We start from the raw sequence: 15211 nt of genomic DNA, 5'->3' as shown, positions 1-15211 counted from the left end.
TTTCAACTCAAGGCAAAACAGGAAGTACATTTTTAACTCGCAGCACCTGCAATGAGCAAAGGATGGCGCCATAGCACAAACTAAAACACACCATTTCAGTCCTCTGAGTGGGTTAAATGAAAGCTATTGAACCCAAAAGATTATGACGATTAGGGGAAAAAATCCGTAAATTAGCCAGACCATTTTATAAGCCGCAGGGTTCAAAGTTTAGGAAAAAAGTAGCGAGTTATAGTCAGTAATTTAAGGTAAGCCAATAAGTAAGAGATATATAATTTCTACATGGGTGATTATGTCTCAGCTGTTTAATTCTAACTATCGCATTGTGTAACCTCTCTTTTTTAGAAGGGTCAAATTAGTGACGTGCATTATGCATAAGAGGATCTAAAGAGACCTGAGGAGATTGCTTACTTGCTACTAAAATTTGGTTAAGAATTAAAAGTATGAATGCTTTTCTGTCTTTATATGCGCTCTGTGATGGACTAGTAATTGTTTGTCTTTGTCCAAGGTTACCCGGGGTAAGCTCCAGCTCCTCACAAATCTGAATAAGACAAGCCGTAGAAACTAAATGTGCATAAAATCTGGACAAACCATAGTTTGATTTATACCATTTTTTGTGATAATCATTCATCGACAAATAGACACTTGAATCTAGTTCATTTAATGTGGTGATGGAAATAAGTTGTTTGTGTTTTTTTCACTGCAGGGTTTGTCCATGGCGTGTCTCTAGAAGAAGTGTATTCGCAGGTGAAACAAATCATTGAGGAGCAGTCTGGGCCTTACATCTGGGTGCCCACGAAGGAGCGGCTCTGAGTAAACACAACTCACACTACAAGTTTGTACACAACTTTGGCAACACTATCGGCCTGTTTGTCCACTTCCTCACTCATACCTCCAGGTTCACACACACACACAAACACAAATATTTACACAAGCACATTAAGCGGGATGAGGCTGGGACTATCTGGAACTCCCGCTTTTTCAGAAGGGAGGAGCTTATGTCTCTCAAGCAGCCCATTGGTGGATCTTCCGACAGCTCAGTTCCTTAATGTTTAAGGACGTGGTTCAAATCAAGGCGACATTATCTGATTTATTGATTTCATTGTTGTTCTAACTGTTGTTGCTGTTGTTGTTGTTTTCATATTTACAAAGGGTAATGCGTTCACAGTATGAGTTGGTAATGATATGATTGTCACCAAGAGTCAGACTTTCGCACGCTGTAGCTTTAAGAGCATGTTTTCAGGGAGACAAAATCTTGATCTCCTTCCCTTTGTGTCTGTCTTTCTCCATGGCATTGCTCCACTTTATACTGAAATATCTGTTGGACTCTTTCTCTTTATTTTTCTCTCATATCTCACCACTTCCCTGCCAGGCTGCCTCAAAAGTTTTAATTAAATAAGAGCTGAAATTTTATCGTATGTCCTGGCATTGTGGCATGAAGGGCCTAGATAAAAAACATAGTAGTACTTTAAAAATGTAGCATCACTATTAACACAGAACAAATATTAGCTAATGAGGCTGCATTAAGCGTGTACAATATTAAGTCTTAACTTTCATGTTGGATCATGTAAGCCTAAAGTGGTTGAGTCCATATTGTTCAGACAATAAGAGTGGGTAAGAGAATCGAGAACACAGTATGTTCCCTCTTTAGTTTTAATGAACATTTTGGTAAATCCAAGTCCGACCTCCCGGGTTTACGTTACTCGGTTGAGTCTAAATCCAATTTTTGCCTTTTCTCCTCTTCTTTTATATGAACATCCTTATTCCTATATTAACCCCACTTGGGCAATTTAGTGATAATACGTTGTTACAGACTACTGTACAAGTATGGTTATACTATTTTTTTGTCAAATCAGAGTAGTCTAATCAATAGACTCATAATGATAAGTTATATTATTCTGGGGATGTATTACGTAGAAATGTCATTTAAAAAGAATTTTGGTGCCGATATTGAAATCGATCCGATACCATCAAAATAAGTATTGGATTTATCGATTTTTATCTAAAATCTCTGATATAAGCACTGTGATACAAGCAGTGCTGCAGTGTGTTTACATGGGCAAAGCTGGACAGTCAGTTAACATCTAAATGTCCTCGAATATTGCCATGCGAGGAGATGGTGACTTTTCTAGGGTGTACACCGCCTTCCGCTCGATTGTATCTGAGATAGGCACCAGCGCCCCCCGCGACTGCAATGGGAATAAGCGGTAGAAAATGGATGGATTGATGTCCTCGAATAAGCACACAGAATTGGTATTTTCTTGTATTTTAGTGAATTAATTTACCATATTTTTCGGAGTATAAGTCGCTCCGGAGTATAAGTCGCACCCGATGAAAATGCATAATAAAGAAGGGATAAAACATATATAAGTCGCACTGGAGTATAAGTCGCATTTTTTGGGGAAATGTATTTGATAAAACCCAACACCAAGAATAGACATTTGAAAGGCAATTTTAAATAATTAAAGAATAGTGAACAACAGGCTGAATAAGTGTACGTTATATGACGCATAAATAACCAACTGAGAAGGTGCCTAGTATGTTAACGTAACATATTATGGTAAGAGTCATTCAAATAACTATAATATATAGAACATGCTATACGTTTACCAAACAATCTGTCACTCCTAATCGATAAATCCCATGAAATCTCATACGTCTAGTCTCTTACGTGAATGAGCTAAATAATATTATTTGATATTGTATGGTAATATGTTAATAATTTCACACATAAGTCGCTCCTGAGTATAAGTCGCACCCCTGGCCAAACTATGAAAAAAACTGTGACTTATAGTCCGAAAATTATGGTACAAAAGTTAAACAAAGTATTAGGACCTAGCAGCTACACAACAGCTTAGCACACAATAGAACACAAGCTCGACAGTTGTAATAAGTGTCCATAACTTGGACAATATTGCAGTATGAAACACCACATTTGTCAATTTAAAGAAGTGTCCAGTAATTATAGTCGCATTTGACTACATATTCTTTAAGGCACAAGATAATTAGAAAATATCCAGTAACAATTGCAACTGACTGTGTCACAAGTTTAACTTAAAGGGGTCCTATTATGCAAAACCATTTTTTTTGCCTATTGGTGCCTTTTTTGTGTATTTAGGATCCCAACATGTCCCGAAACTTTGAAATCAAACCGTGAAGGCATGGCAGTGATATTTATAAAACAATCTTGCCTTTTTCCAAACTTGTTTTAAACAAGCCGTTTGGAATTTGAGACGATCGTGACGTATTTTGCCTTAGCAGATAGCTCCATATGTGGTTGAGTCTGCCGATTTAATTCAGTTGTAGTCCAAAGTTGTAGTCACTAAGTTTCTTATTTTCTTCTTGTTGTGGAGCAGACTGGCTGGTACATGCACATGCATGCGTAAAATCCTCCGCTGTTGCCACTTCTAATAAAAAAATAGTGTATGGTTCTAAGTTATGTTTGTAGGCTTCTACTATCTACAACATGGCTGACGGGGTGGAGATGCTGTCGTTAGAGCCTTGCCTTAAGGAGGGCTTTGGTACGTAAATAAGACCACCCACAAGAGACGGTCAGAAAGTGACTGCAACACTGTCTTTAAAATATAATCTATGCAACAGTTTGACCAAAGAACCACCATTACATGTTATGTAGATTTCAAAGAAGTGTTTTAAATGTGTATAAAAAAAAATCATAATATAACCCCTTTAATAAATTATTGTGGCCGCAAGGTGTCGTCAAAAATAATGATCACTCCACTTCAATTTAAAGACAAGGTAAGTTAATTCCAGAACGTATATGATAAATAAGTTTGTGTTTTTCATACCTACCAATGTACTAAACTAAGTTCACTTGGTCAAACCTTTTCTAACATTCCACACTACAAAAAACAAAAGTATGTATAAATCCCGCTGACATTGGATCAATATCTGTATCGGCCAAAATACAAAGCTCCGACATCGGTATTGTACCAGAAGTGGAAAAAGTTGTATTGGGACACCCGTGAAGTGAACTACATTCCCCAATCCCATTAAAATGTTCATATTGAGAAGAACATAAAACCTAAACCTGTCTCAAGCCTTTCGTCTCTCTTCTACACTTTTACAGCTTTACAAACTACCACAATGACTATTAGAAGTGTCACCCTTGTAGCTTTCCTTTTTAACCGGCATTGCTCTAATGGGGGCTTGCTCCTAAAAAGCATCTTAAACACAGTATCTGAGGTGTGATTTTGAATATGTAATTGGGTTCTGTAATTGGCATGCCGTCCTGTTAAATGGCCTTTGTAGCTATATTTCAATATCTAAAGTGGAGATATTTACCATGTCAACTTTTACCATATCTTCTGAGAACTAGCGCCCACTGCACTGGACATTTGTGTTTTGCATTTTTCCCCAAATGTGAAAAAAATGGCACCAAAAAATGTCAACTGCAATGAATGCTGGTTCTCATGAGGATAATGATGGATGAATTATGACCTTGTTGGCTTCCGAAGGCCCAGCATGCACAAATTGCACCTGAGACTTGCCACATAAATGACCTTTGCTCTTGTGCATAAAGCTATGGTTTGGTCACAGAACTTTCTCTCCACTAAACTTTATACTGAACATTTGTTTCACTCCACTAGAACACAGCCCAAACAGTCATAGACTGCTAGTGCATACTACATATCAATCCACAGAACAAATACTAGCCATCATGGTAATCATGAAATCCAAAGCCGTCACCTTTTTTTTGTAGTCTGGTGATTCATGAATACAGCATGATATTTGTTTACGAAATAACTTCTCTGGGCATCATAGCTTATACAGCGTCCTCCAGAAAATTACTAGAAATCGTAAACATGACCACAAATCATGTTTCGTGCAGAAAGAACTGTTACTGCAATTCTCTTGAATGCTGAGGTCATGAATGGGGTTTCTCTCAAATAAGGCGCGGGTTTGTTAAATCAAAGATCGAGATGCTTTTGTCAATGCAGCCCCAGATGGACCTTGTCAGTTACCAGTTTCCCATTCCCACCCTTCGCCCTGAAGCTGACTGGAGCCCAGAAACTCACAGAGAAGCCAGTTCTGTTATCAGTATAGCTTGAAAACCTACATAATATTATTCAGTTTGCACTAGAGCTTAGACGTCTCCCCTTCTGCACAAAATGTTGAGCTCACTGATATTTCTTTCCATCAATAATTGTCTCGAAGCATATGATTGGTGGAACAGAACTGGACTCTGTGATTCTGGCTTTGTGTTTCAGCCAGGGGGTCTGTTAAGCACTGATGCAAAGAATCTATTGCAAAGATGGATCTATGAATAATACATTATAATATTTATCCCTGCTCTAACTGCCTATTTTGGTACAAAAATAAAGGTCTTTGTTGAGATCGAATGTCTTTTGTGTTGAGTGTTTCTTATCTAAATTCAGTACTGTTTTATTCAAAACTTATTAATGTCACCCAGACATTACATAGTCATGACAACAACCATGAAAACACATTTATTGAATGTATTCACCATTCACAGAATCAGTGCCATTTTCTTGTTGTATAAACTCTCAAAATAAACTTTTTTCTTCACTGTAAACCTGATAACTACTTAAAATGTATAATGTTCCATCCCTGGCAACATTTTTTGTACAAGATCTTACGTTGAAGATTTGTGACAGGACTGAAAATACCAGGTGAGAGATTTTAGCATAGAATGAGAATGGTGGAGGAGTTCAAGTACCTCGGAGTCTTGTTCACGAGTGAGGGAAGAGTGGATCGTGAGATCGACAGGCGGATTGGTGCGGCGTCTTCAGTAATGCGGACGCTGTATCGATCCGTTGTGGTGAAGAAGGAGCTGAGCCGGAAGGCAAAGCTCTCGATTTACTGGTCGATCTACCATCCCATCCTCACCTATGGTCATGAGGTTTGGGTTATGACCGAAAGGACAAGATCAGGGGTACAAGTGGCCAAAATGAGTTTCCTCCGCCGGGTGGCAGGGCTCTCCCTTATGGATAGGGTGAGAAGCTCTGCCATCCGTGGGGATATCAAAGCACAGCCACTGCTCCTACACATCGAGGGGAGCCAGATGAGGGGGTTGGACATCTGGTCACGATTCCACCCGAACGCCTCCCTAGGGAGGTGTTTAGGGCACGTCCGACCGGTAGGAGGCCACGGGGAAGACTAAGGACACGTTGGGAAGACTATGTCTCCCGGCTGGCCTGTAACGCCATGAAGAGCTGGAAGAAGTGGCTGGGGAGAGGAAAGTCTGGGCTTCCCTGCTTAGGCTGCTGCCCCCGTGACCCGACCTCGGACAAGCGGAAGAAGATGGATGGATGGATAAGCAAATACATGAAATACAACCACAATTGCAGGTATACTAATAACAAGTTGACACCATACACTTCACAGTAGTTCAGCCAAATACTCGGGTATAAATATGAACAAATAACGTTTAAAAAAATGTGGGTAACAGAACTGTGATGAGATCTAATAGGAGAACTGCGTCCAAGCGTCTTTTCATGTCATCGTGGCCATTTTCGGGTCCTAAATGGCTGTCAGTGTGAGGACTCTTCTTCTGCATTGCTTCTCGAGGATGCGTCGAAGCAGAATACAGCAAAGGTAAGATATAAATGAATTTATTAAATAATAAAAGGCTAGGAACAAAAACACTGGTGTAAAGAGAAGGCAAACAAAAGACGCCAGCGTGAAAGCTAGGATAACACTAGGAAACTAAAACTTGGCTCGAGGGCACAAACGAGAAAACAAATCATCAGTATGAAAACTGGAATAAACAAGTGGCATAGCGTGAGACCTAGCGAGAAAATACATACGATAAAAAGATGAGAGTCGTCACTGTAGCACATAGGCAAATTAGGATCCGAGAATGAATAACGAAAAGGGGCGAGTTTAAATAAGGGAGGTGATTAGAAGAAAACAGGTGTGCGTAGATAACAAGGGGCAGGTGAACTAATGAGCTACCATGGTGACGGACTAAACAGGAAATAAAGACGTCAAACAGGGTGATACAAAAATGCAACAATAAACCATAATATGGGAAGATCGGAGTACGGATCTTAACAGTATCCCCCCCAAAAGGATAGATCCCAGATGTCCCAAAAACACAAACAAAAACTTGAACCCCCTCCCCAAAACCAGAAAGTCCACAAACGAAGGGAGGGCGGAGGGAGGCCATAGTGGAGGGTCGCCAGGTCGCATGTCCCCGAATCCACCGAGGACAGGCAATGTGGCGGATGGAACGCCGCTGCCGAAAGAGTTTTGGCGGACGACCCGGCCACGGCCACATCCGTGGCCGACATGGAGGAGGGAGTGTCCGGCGAGGAGGACGACCTCGCAGAGGCCACGCACGTGGTCGACGTGGTGGACGACGCCTCAGCACAGAAATCCCAGCAGGCTTGGAATCAGCCGACGAGGGTGCGGAGACTGCAGCCAAAGCAGGCCCGATTGCAGCAGGCGAGGATGATGCGATTGATGCAGCCGCAGTAGATGGCGTCCTCGTCATTATGGGGACAGGTGCGGGTGCTGCAGCCGAAGAAGGCTTCATCGGCGGCGTGGAATTCGCTGCAGTCGTCGTGGGCGGCGTGGAAGCCGCAGGAGCCGTGGACGGCGTGGAAGCCGCAGGAGTCGTGGGCGGTGTGGAAACCGCAGAAGCCGTGGAAACCGCAGGAGCAGTGGGCGCCGTGGAAGCCGCAGTCGTCATCAGCGTAGAAGTAAACGGCGATGTCGTCGTAGAGGCAGGCGTATTAGTCGTCGGCGATGCTTGGCGGCGTGGAGCTGGTGGCGGCGCTTGGCGGCGTGGAGCTGGTACCGGCGCTTGGCGGCGTGGAGCTGGTGCCGGCGCTTGTCGAGGAGCTGGTACTGGAGTGGGCTGCAGCCCCGTCGTCGACGCTGATGTGGGCTCCAGCCCTGTCGTAGACGCTGGTGTGGGCTCCTGCCCCGTCGACGCTGGTATGGGCTCCAGCCCCGTCGTCGACGCTGGTGTGGGCTCCAGCCCCGTCGTCGACGCTAGTGTGGGCTCCAGCCCCGTCGTCGACGCTGGTGCTGGAGTAGGCTCCAGCTCTGGAGCTGGTACTGGAGTGGGCTCCAGTTCTGGAGCTGGTACTGGAGTTGATTCCAGCTTTGGAGCTGTTGCTGGAGTGAGATCCAGGGTAAAGTCTATAACTGGTATGAGAACCAGTTCTGGGTCACAGGCTGGTGTGAGAACCAGGTGGGAGTCTAGTGATGGCTTGAGAACCAGGCTAACATCAGTTTCTGGTGCGAGAACCAGACTAGAGTTAAGTGCTGGTGTGAGAACCAGGTTTGAGTCTAAAACTGGTGCGACAACCAGTCGAGAGTCCAATTCTGGCGTGAAAACCAGGTTAGAGTCATGTGCTGGTGTGAGAACCAGACTGGGAGAAATGCCGAACACCAGTGGTGGTGGACGTGCTGGAGGTAATGACCTAGCAATACTAAACACCGGTCGAGGAGGTCTACTTGGCCGTTGAGACTTGGCCGGGAGAAAAACAGGTGGAGGAGGTCTACTTGGAGCTAGTGGTTTAATGGGTATAAGTACTGGTAATGGTGGCCTACATGGAGGTGCCAATCGAAATACTGGTGGAGGAGGACGCGCAGGAAGTTGTGGCTTAGTGGGACGAAAAACTGGTAGAGCAGGCCTCATAGGAGGACGCGGTTTGACAATTTGGAGCACTGGTAACGGTGGCCTACGTGGAGGTGCTAACCGGAATACCGGTGGAGGACGACGTTGTTGAGGCAGAGGCTAGGTTGAACACCGCTGTGCTACCTCCTAGCACAGCTGCCAGCATGAGCCCCCCCTTCCAAAAGCGGATGCCAGACGCTTTTTTTATGGTCTGAAAAGGTATCTAAGGGTGGGCAGAGGGAGGTTAAGCGGAGGGTAGATCCCTCCCCTCTAGAATTACCAGAAAGTCCTTTTGAAAAAGGAGAAAAACCCTTGGACTTGGGCGGGAAAAGGGACTTAGAAGGTGGAGTTGAAAAAGCAGGTGAACGAGGCTGATTAGAATAAAAAGAAAAAATATCCTGATAATTCTGTATTTTATCATGAATGTTATTCGAAAATGGCTGAGAAAACGAATCTTCCCAAAAAAATTCCTCGTTACTGACGTCATCATCGGAGGACGGGTTTGTGTTACCGGGGGGCGTCGACGAAATGACGTCATGTGCGCGGGACACAATTTGGGAATTTGCCCAGTCGGTAAAACTGTTAGCAAAGTGTGTTATTGGGTCCCCAAACAATGGTGTAGGGGTTTGTGTGCTGACTGTAGGTTGCCTTGTTCGTGAGGAGGGAGACATGGAGTGGGCAAGTCACTGTCGCCCGACGAAGCCATACTTTGCGGCGAGCGCGAGCGCTGCGGGAGGGAAACTCACCGCCCCCGATGCATTGATGGGGATCCAGGTTCCATCTGGACCCCACATAATGCTGTCATCAGGCTTGCATCGGCGAGTTTCAGCCTGCATTGCTCAGAACACCGTCCATGTTCCTTCGTCGAAGGTCTCCTCGTGGTTGCCAGACGCAGAACAACTTTTTAATGCTCGGATCCTACTGTGAGGACTCTTCTTCGGCATGGTAATGCCGGTGTTGTTTTCCCGAGGATGCGTCGAAGCAGAACACAGCAAAGGTAAGATATAAATGGATTTATTAAATAATAAAAGGATAGGAACAAAAACACTGGTGTAAAGAGAAGACAAACAAAAGACGCTAGGGTGAAAGCTAGAATAACACTAGGAAATTAAAACTTGGCTCGAGGGCACAAACAAGAAAACAAATCAGCAGTATGAAAACTGGAATAAACAATTGGCATAGCGTGAGAGCTAGCGAGAAAATACATACGATAGAAAGATGAGAGTCGTCACTGTAGTACGTAGGCAAATTAGGATCCGAGAATGAATAACGAAAAGGGGCGAGTTTAAATAAGGGAGGTGATTAGAAGAAAACAGGTGTGCGTAGATAACAAGGGGCAGGTAAACTAATGAGCTACCATGGTGACGGACTAAACAGGAAATAAAGACGTCAAACAGGGTGATACAAAAATGCAACAATAAACCATAATATGGGAAGATCGGAGTACGGATCTTAACAGTCAGAGTATACTTACCTACTCAGACTTCTTCTGTCAAGGTGAGGTGCACAATTTATGATGGACAATAGGCTTACAGGGAGCAAGAAAGCAAAGAAAAAGTAGACCACTAGATAGGGACACACATGTATTGATCACGGTGCCGCTATAAATAGTTTGTCTGCGTTAGCGCTTATGATAACAATATCACTAATACATGGTTACACTATCACTAATACATGGTTAATATTCAAGTCACGAAATATAAATGGAGTATAGTTGATGTTTTTTGAATGGTTATTTATTGGATTTTATGGGCGAAATAGTAGAACTCCCATTGGCTCTGTTACTTTTATTTACATTTATTTTATTTACTATGTCTTGAAGCTCATCGAGAGAATTCCAAAGTGTGCAAAGCCGTAATCAGAGCAAAGGGTTACTTTCTTGAACGAACTCAAATATAAATCATGTTTTCAGTTATTTCACCTTTTTTTGTTAAGTACATTCATAGTTTCGATGCCTTCAGTGACAATTTACAATGTAAATAGTCATGAAAATAAAGAAAACACATTGAATGAGGTGTGTCCAAACTTTTGGCTTGTACTGTATATATTAATATGTTAATACATGGGAAACTAGAATGACACTGATTTGGTAGAAAACCCCAGATATTAAACTTCAACACAGTTATTATGTTGCATTTTGAATAAAACACTGAGCAAACAGTTGGGTTTTGGCTGAGTATAGTAAGTGTTTATTATGAGTGTGTTGCTGTAGATAGACTTACCATTATCCACGAATGAATGTCATATGGCACTTAACATTGTGTTGTGCAATTCCCCACAAAGTTTTTATGAGAAAAGTCAGCCATGTACTTGAGCAATACAATACAGCGTAATAAGGCAATTTGATTCATGCAAACACATTCAGCTTCAAAGTTCATCTTCTAATCTCACTCAGCTCATTGAAAGGTGTCGAATCCAATGTCCAAACATTTACTGTACGCCCTTAAGCACAGGTGACTTACTGTATGTTCCTTTGACAACCTTTATTTAACTAGATAAGAAACCAATTCAGATCAATATATTTTTCCACAAGGGTGACCTGGTCAAGAGGTCAACAGCACGTCACAGAGCAGTTTCAGAAAAGTCATCGTTAAGACATACATTTTAAAATGTATTAAAGGGAAATGTAAAACAATCAATCAATCAATCAAAGTTTATTTGTATAGCCTTTAATCACAAGTATCTCAAAGGGCTGCACAAGACACAACAACATCCTCGGCTCAGATCCCACATCCCACAATTAAGATGTACAACTTTTAAAAATACTGGCACTGAGTAACTGTTACAAAGTAAGAGCTGTTTTTTCTTTGTAACAAGGCACATGAGTATGGAGGCATTGAACCTAAAAGCTTTAAAAAAGATAGTCAGCCAATGCGTGCACTCAATGAAGATAAGTCTGATTTCATACACAGTTGAAACTACGACAGCCAGTAACAAATCCATCCCGATACCAATATTTTGGTACCGGTAACAAAATGTATTTCGATACTTTTCGGTACTTTTCTAAATGAAGGGGACCACAAAAATTGCATTGTTGGCTTCATTTTAACAAAAAATCTTACGGTACATTAAACATATGTTTCTTATTCCAAGTTTGTCTTTAAATAAAATGGTGAATATACAAGACAACTTGTCTTTTAGTAGTAGGTAAGCAAACAAAGGCTCCTAATTTAGCTTCTGACATATGCAGCAACATATTGTGTCATTTATCATTCTATTATTTTGTCAAAATAATGAGGGACAACTGGTAAAAAATGAATTATCAGGCTACTTGCTCATTTACTGTTAATATCTGCCTACTTTGTCTTTTTCAACATGTTCTTTCTACACTTCTGTTAAAATGTAATAATCACTTACTCTTCTGTTGTTTGGATACTTTACATTAGTTTTGGATGATACCACAAATTTGGGTATCAATCCAATACCAAGTAGTAGAAGGATCATACAATGATCATAATTTAAGTCCTCATGTTTAACCATTCCTCGTCCTGCAGGGATGATACATGTTAGAAACATACCATACTTTATTTTTACCTATGGAGGCGGGGATTAGTGATTTAGAAGAATCTAAAACACTGTGGACTGGTGCTGGACGTTAGCCGCTAACTAGCTAGCCATGTCTTAAAGGCCTACTGAAACCCACTACTAACGACCACGCAGTCTGATAGTTTATATATCAATGATGAAATTTTAACATGCCAATACTAAATACGTTTACTAAATTGCAATTTTAAATTTCACGTGAATTATCCTGCTGAAAACGTCGCGGTATGATGACGCGTGCGTGTGACGTCACGAATTGTAGCGGGCATTTTGATCCAGTACCGATCCCAGCTATAAGTCGTCTGCTTTAATCGCACAATTACACAGTATTCTGGACATCTGTGTTGCTGAATCTTTTGCAATTTGTTCAATTAATAATGGAGAGGTCAAAGAAGAAAGATGTAGGTGGGAAGCGGTGTATTGCGGCTGCCTTTAGCAACACAAACACAGCCGGTGTTTCCTTGTTTACATTCCCGAAAGCTGAAGGTGAAGCTTTACTATGGAACAGAGCAGTCAAGCGAACATGGTTTCCTACCACATGTCAACCGGCAGGTTTCGGTGAGAAAATGGTGGCAATAAGTCGGCTCTTACCGTATACGAGAGTTTGTGTCATTCTTCCTGCAGCTGCGGACTCTCTTGCCTCCTACCAACGGCCGCCCCCGACCGTCGGATGCTTACAGCGTGGAGGAGGGGGGGAAAAATCCCAGCCCGGCTGTCGTGCCTTGTCGAGAAACGTGGCTTCCCACGGAGACACTGGCGGTCACCACACCCGTGGCCACACCCCTCCGACTTTCAGGTACGACCATATAATCTCACTAAAACACTAGTAACACAATAAGCAGATAAGGGATTTTCCAGAATTATCTTAGTGTAACAAACAGTTCAGGGTGTCCCAAGTTAACAGAGAGTGTGAGGAGGAGGAGGAGGAGTTTTGTCCTTTCAGAGTTGCCATGGGGCTGTGACGTAGGGTGTGTGGTTGTGGAGAGAGAGGTGTAAAGGAGTTCACATTAAAGAAGCGGTGGCTACCGAACCTGCTCTAATGTCTCCCGTTTATTATTTTATTATATAAGTACACCGTATAGGCGAACCCAGGACATTCGGCTACACTAGTAAATGTGTCCAATAACATCTGAATCGCTCCCAATGCCCTCGTCTTTTTTTTTTTTCCTAGTCCTCCACTCTCTCACTTTCCTTATCCACGAATCTTTCATCCTCGCTCAAATTAATGAGGAAATCGTCGCTTTCTCGGTCCGAATTGCTCTCGCTGCTGGTGGCCATGATTGTAAACAATGTGAGGATGTGAGGAGCTCCACAACCCGTGACGTCACGCGCACATCGTCTGCTACTTCCGGTACAGGCAAGGCTTTTTTATTAGTGACCAAAAGTTGCGAACTTTATCGTCAATGTTCTCTACTAAATCCTTTCAGCAAAAATATGGCAATATTGCAAAATGATCAAGTATGACACATAGAATGGACCTGCTATGCCCGTTTAAATAAGAAAATTTCATTTTCAGTAGGCCTTTAAAGCACCTCTTCCTAAGGGCGTTTCAGTGTTATAACTTCAACTTTATCATTAGTTTTCAAGTCTACACACTGTGTCCACTTTTAAGTATTCCGTGATTGTGCGCTACTGAACATGCTTGTCTGCTCGAAAAACTAAACGACAAATCAATTACGGCCAAGATAGTCGCTGTCACCAATTTCTTTCTGACCTTCAGAGAGAAGCAGTTTTTATTTCTAAAAAACAAACCAAGTTTTACCCTAAGCTTGGACACCAAGTTGTTAATATGGGCTTTAAATGAAAGGTCCTAATCAAAAGTAAAACCCAAGTATTTGTAATTCAAAACCTGCTTTATAGGGTTTCCTTTTGATGTTAAAATATTTGGAATGTTTTCCGGTAGTACCCTTGAAATAGCAAATAGTATTTATGTAGATAGAAAATAAAAACGGCCCCAGCACTAAGCCTTGCGGAACTCATTGGGTAATGTCCAGTAATGAAGAGGTTGTCCCAGCCACCTGTTCACATTGGGCCCCATTCAGCAACTGTTCTTAAGAACAAATTTTGTTCTTAGGCTCACTTACGAAATTTTTAAGGAGATTTTTATATTCACCAATGTTTTCTTAGCTGCGATTTGTTCGTAGGTAAGAACAAAATCTACGAGTCCTCCATAGCACTCTTAGTGTGGCCTATTTGTTGTTAAGTGTGACAAGCTCTCTTACTTCTACTGTGTAATGTTAAATTAATATTATAGATGGATAGATATAGATGTATGTATAGATAGGGGTGTGGGAAAAAATCAATTCGAATACGAATCGCGATTCTCATGTTGTGCGATTCAGAATCGATTCTCTTTTTTTTTTTTAAATCGAGGTTTTTTGTTTTTTAAATCAATCAAAGAAAACAATACACACCAATACCATAACAATGCAATCCAATTCCAAAACCAAACCTGACCCAGCAACACTCAGAACTGCAATAAACAGAGCAATTGAGAGAAGACACAAACACGACACAGAACAAACCAAAAGTAGTGAAACAAAAATTAATATTATCAACAACAGTATCAATATTAGTTATAATTTCAGCATAGCAGTGATTAAAAATCCTTCATTGACATTATCATCAGACTTTTGTAAAAATTAAAAAAAGAACAATAGTGTCACAGCAGCTTACACTTGCATCGCATCATAAGCTTGACAACACACTGTGTCCAATGTTTTCACAAAGATAAAATAAGTGGTATTTTTGGTTCGTTTGATAGTCAAAACAAATTTACATTATTGCAATCAGTTGATAAAACATTGTCCTTTACAATTATAAAACCTTTTTTTTTTTTAATCTACTACTCTGCTTTCATGTCAGCAGACTGGGGTAGATCCTGCTGAAATCCTATGTATTGAATGAATACAGAATAGTTTTGAATTGGAAAAATATCGGTTTTGAATCGAGAATGGCGTTGAATCGAAAAAATCGATACATAATCGAATCGCGGGACACCCAAAGATTCGCAGCCCTAATAGATAGATAAATAGATAAGACAGACAGACATACAGCAAA

The 15211-nt window shown here is 41.6% G+C and overlaps 1 protein-coding gene across 15 annotated transcripts in view; it reads left to right on the top strand.

Moving 5' to 3' along the window:
* LOC133540738 (discs large homolog 1-like protein) overlaps positions 1-5357 on the top strand; it is a 213634-nt gene extending 208277 nt beyond the window's left edge. For all 15 annotated transcript variants that reach the window (XM_061883613.1, XM_061883614.1, XM_061883615.1 and 12 more), the window contains one exon: positions 704-5357. In XM_061883613.1, the coding sequence (XP_061739597.1) occupies positions 704-810 (107 nt within the window). In that variant the 3' untranslated portion in view covers positions 811-5357. The remainder of the gene's footprint in view (positions 1-703) is intronic.
* Positions 5358-15211: the final 9854 nt, after the last annotated feature.

The sequence above is a fragment of the Nerophis ophidion genome, linkage group LG22 (assembly GCF_033978795.1).
Source record: "Nerophis ophidion isolate RoL-2023_Sa linkage group LG22, RoL_Noph_v1.0, whole genome shotgun sequence".
Taxonomy (NCBI): Eukaryota; Metazoa; Chordata; class Actinopteri; order Syngnathiformes; family Syngnathidae; genus Nerophis; species Nerophis ophidion.
This window is presented reverse-complemented; position numbering and strand designations above follow the sequence as displayed.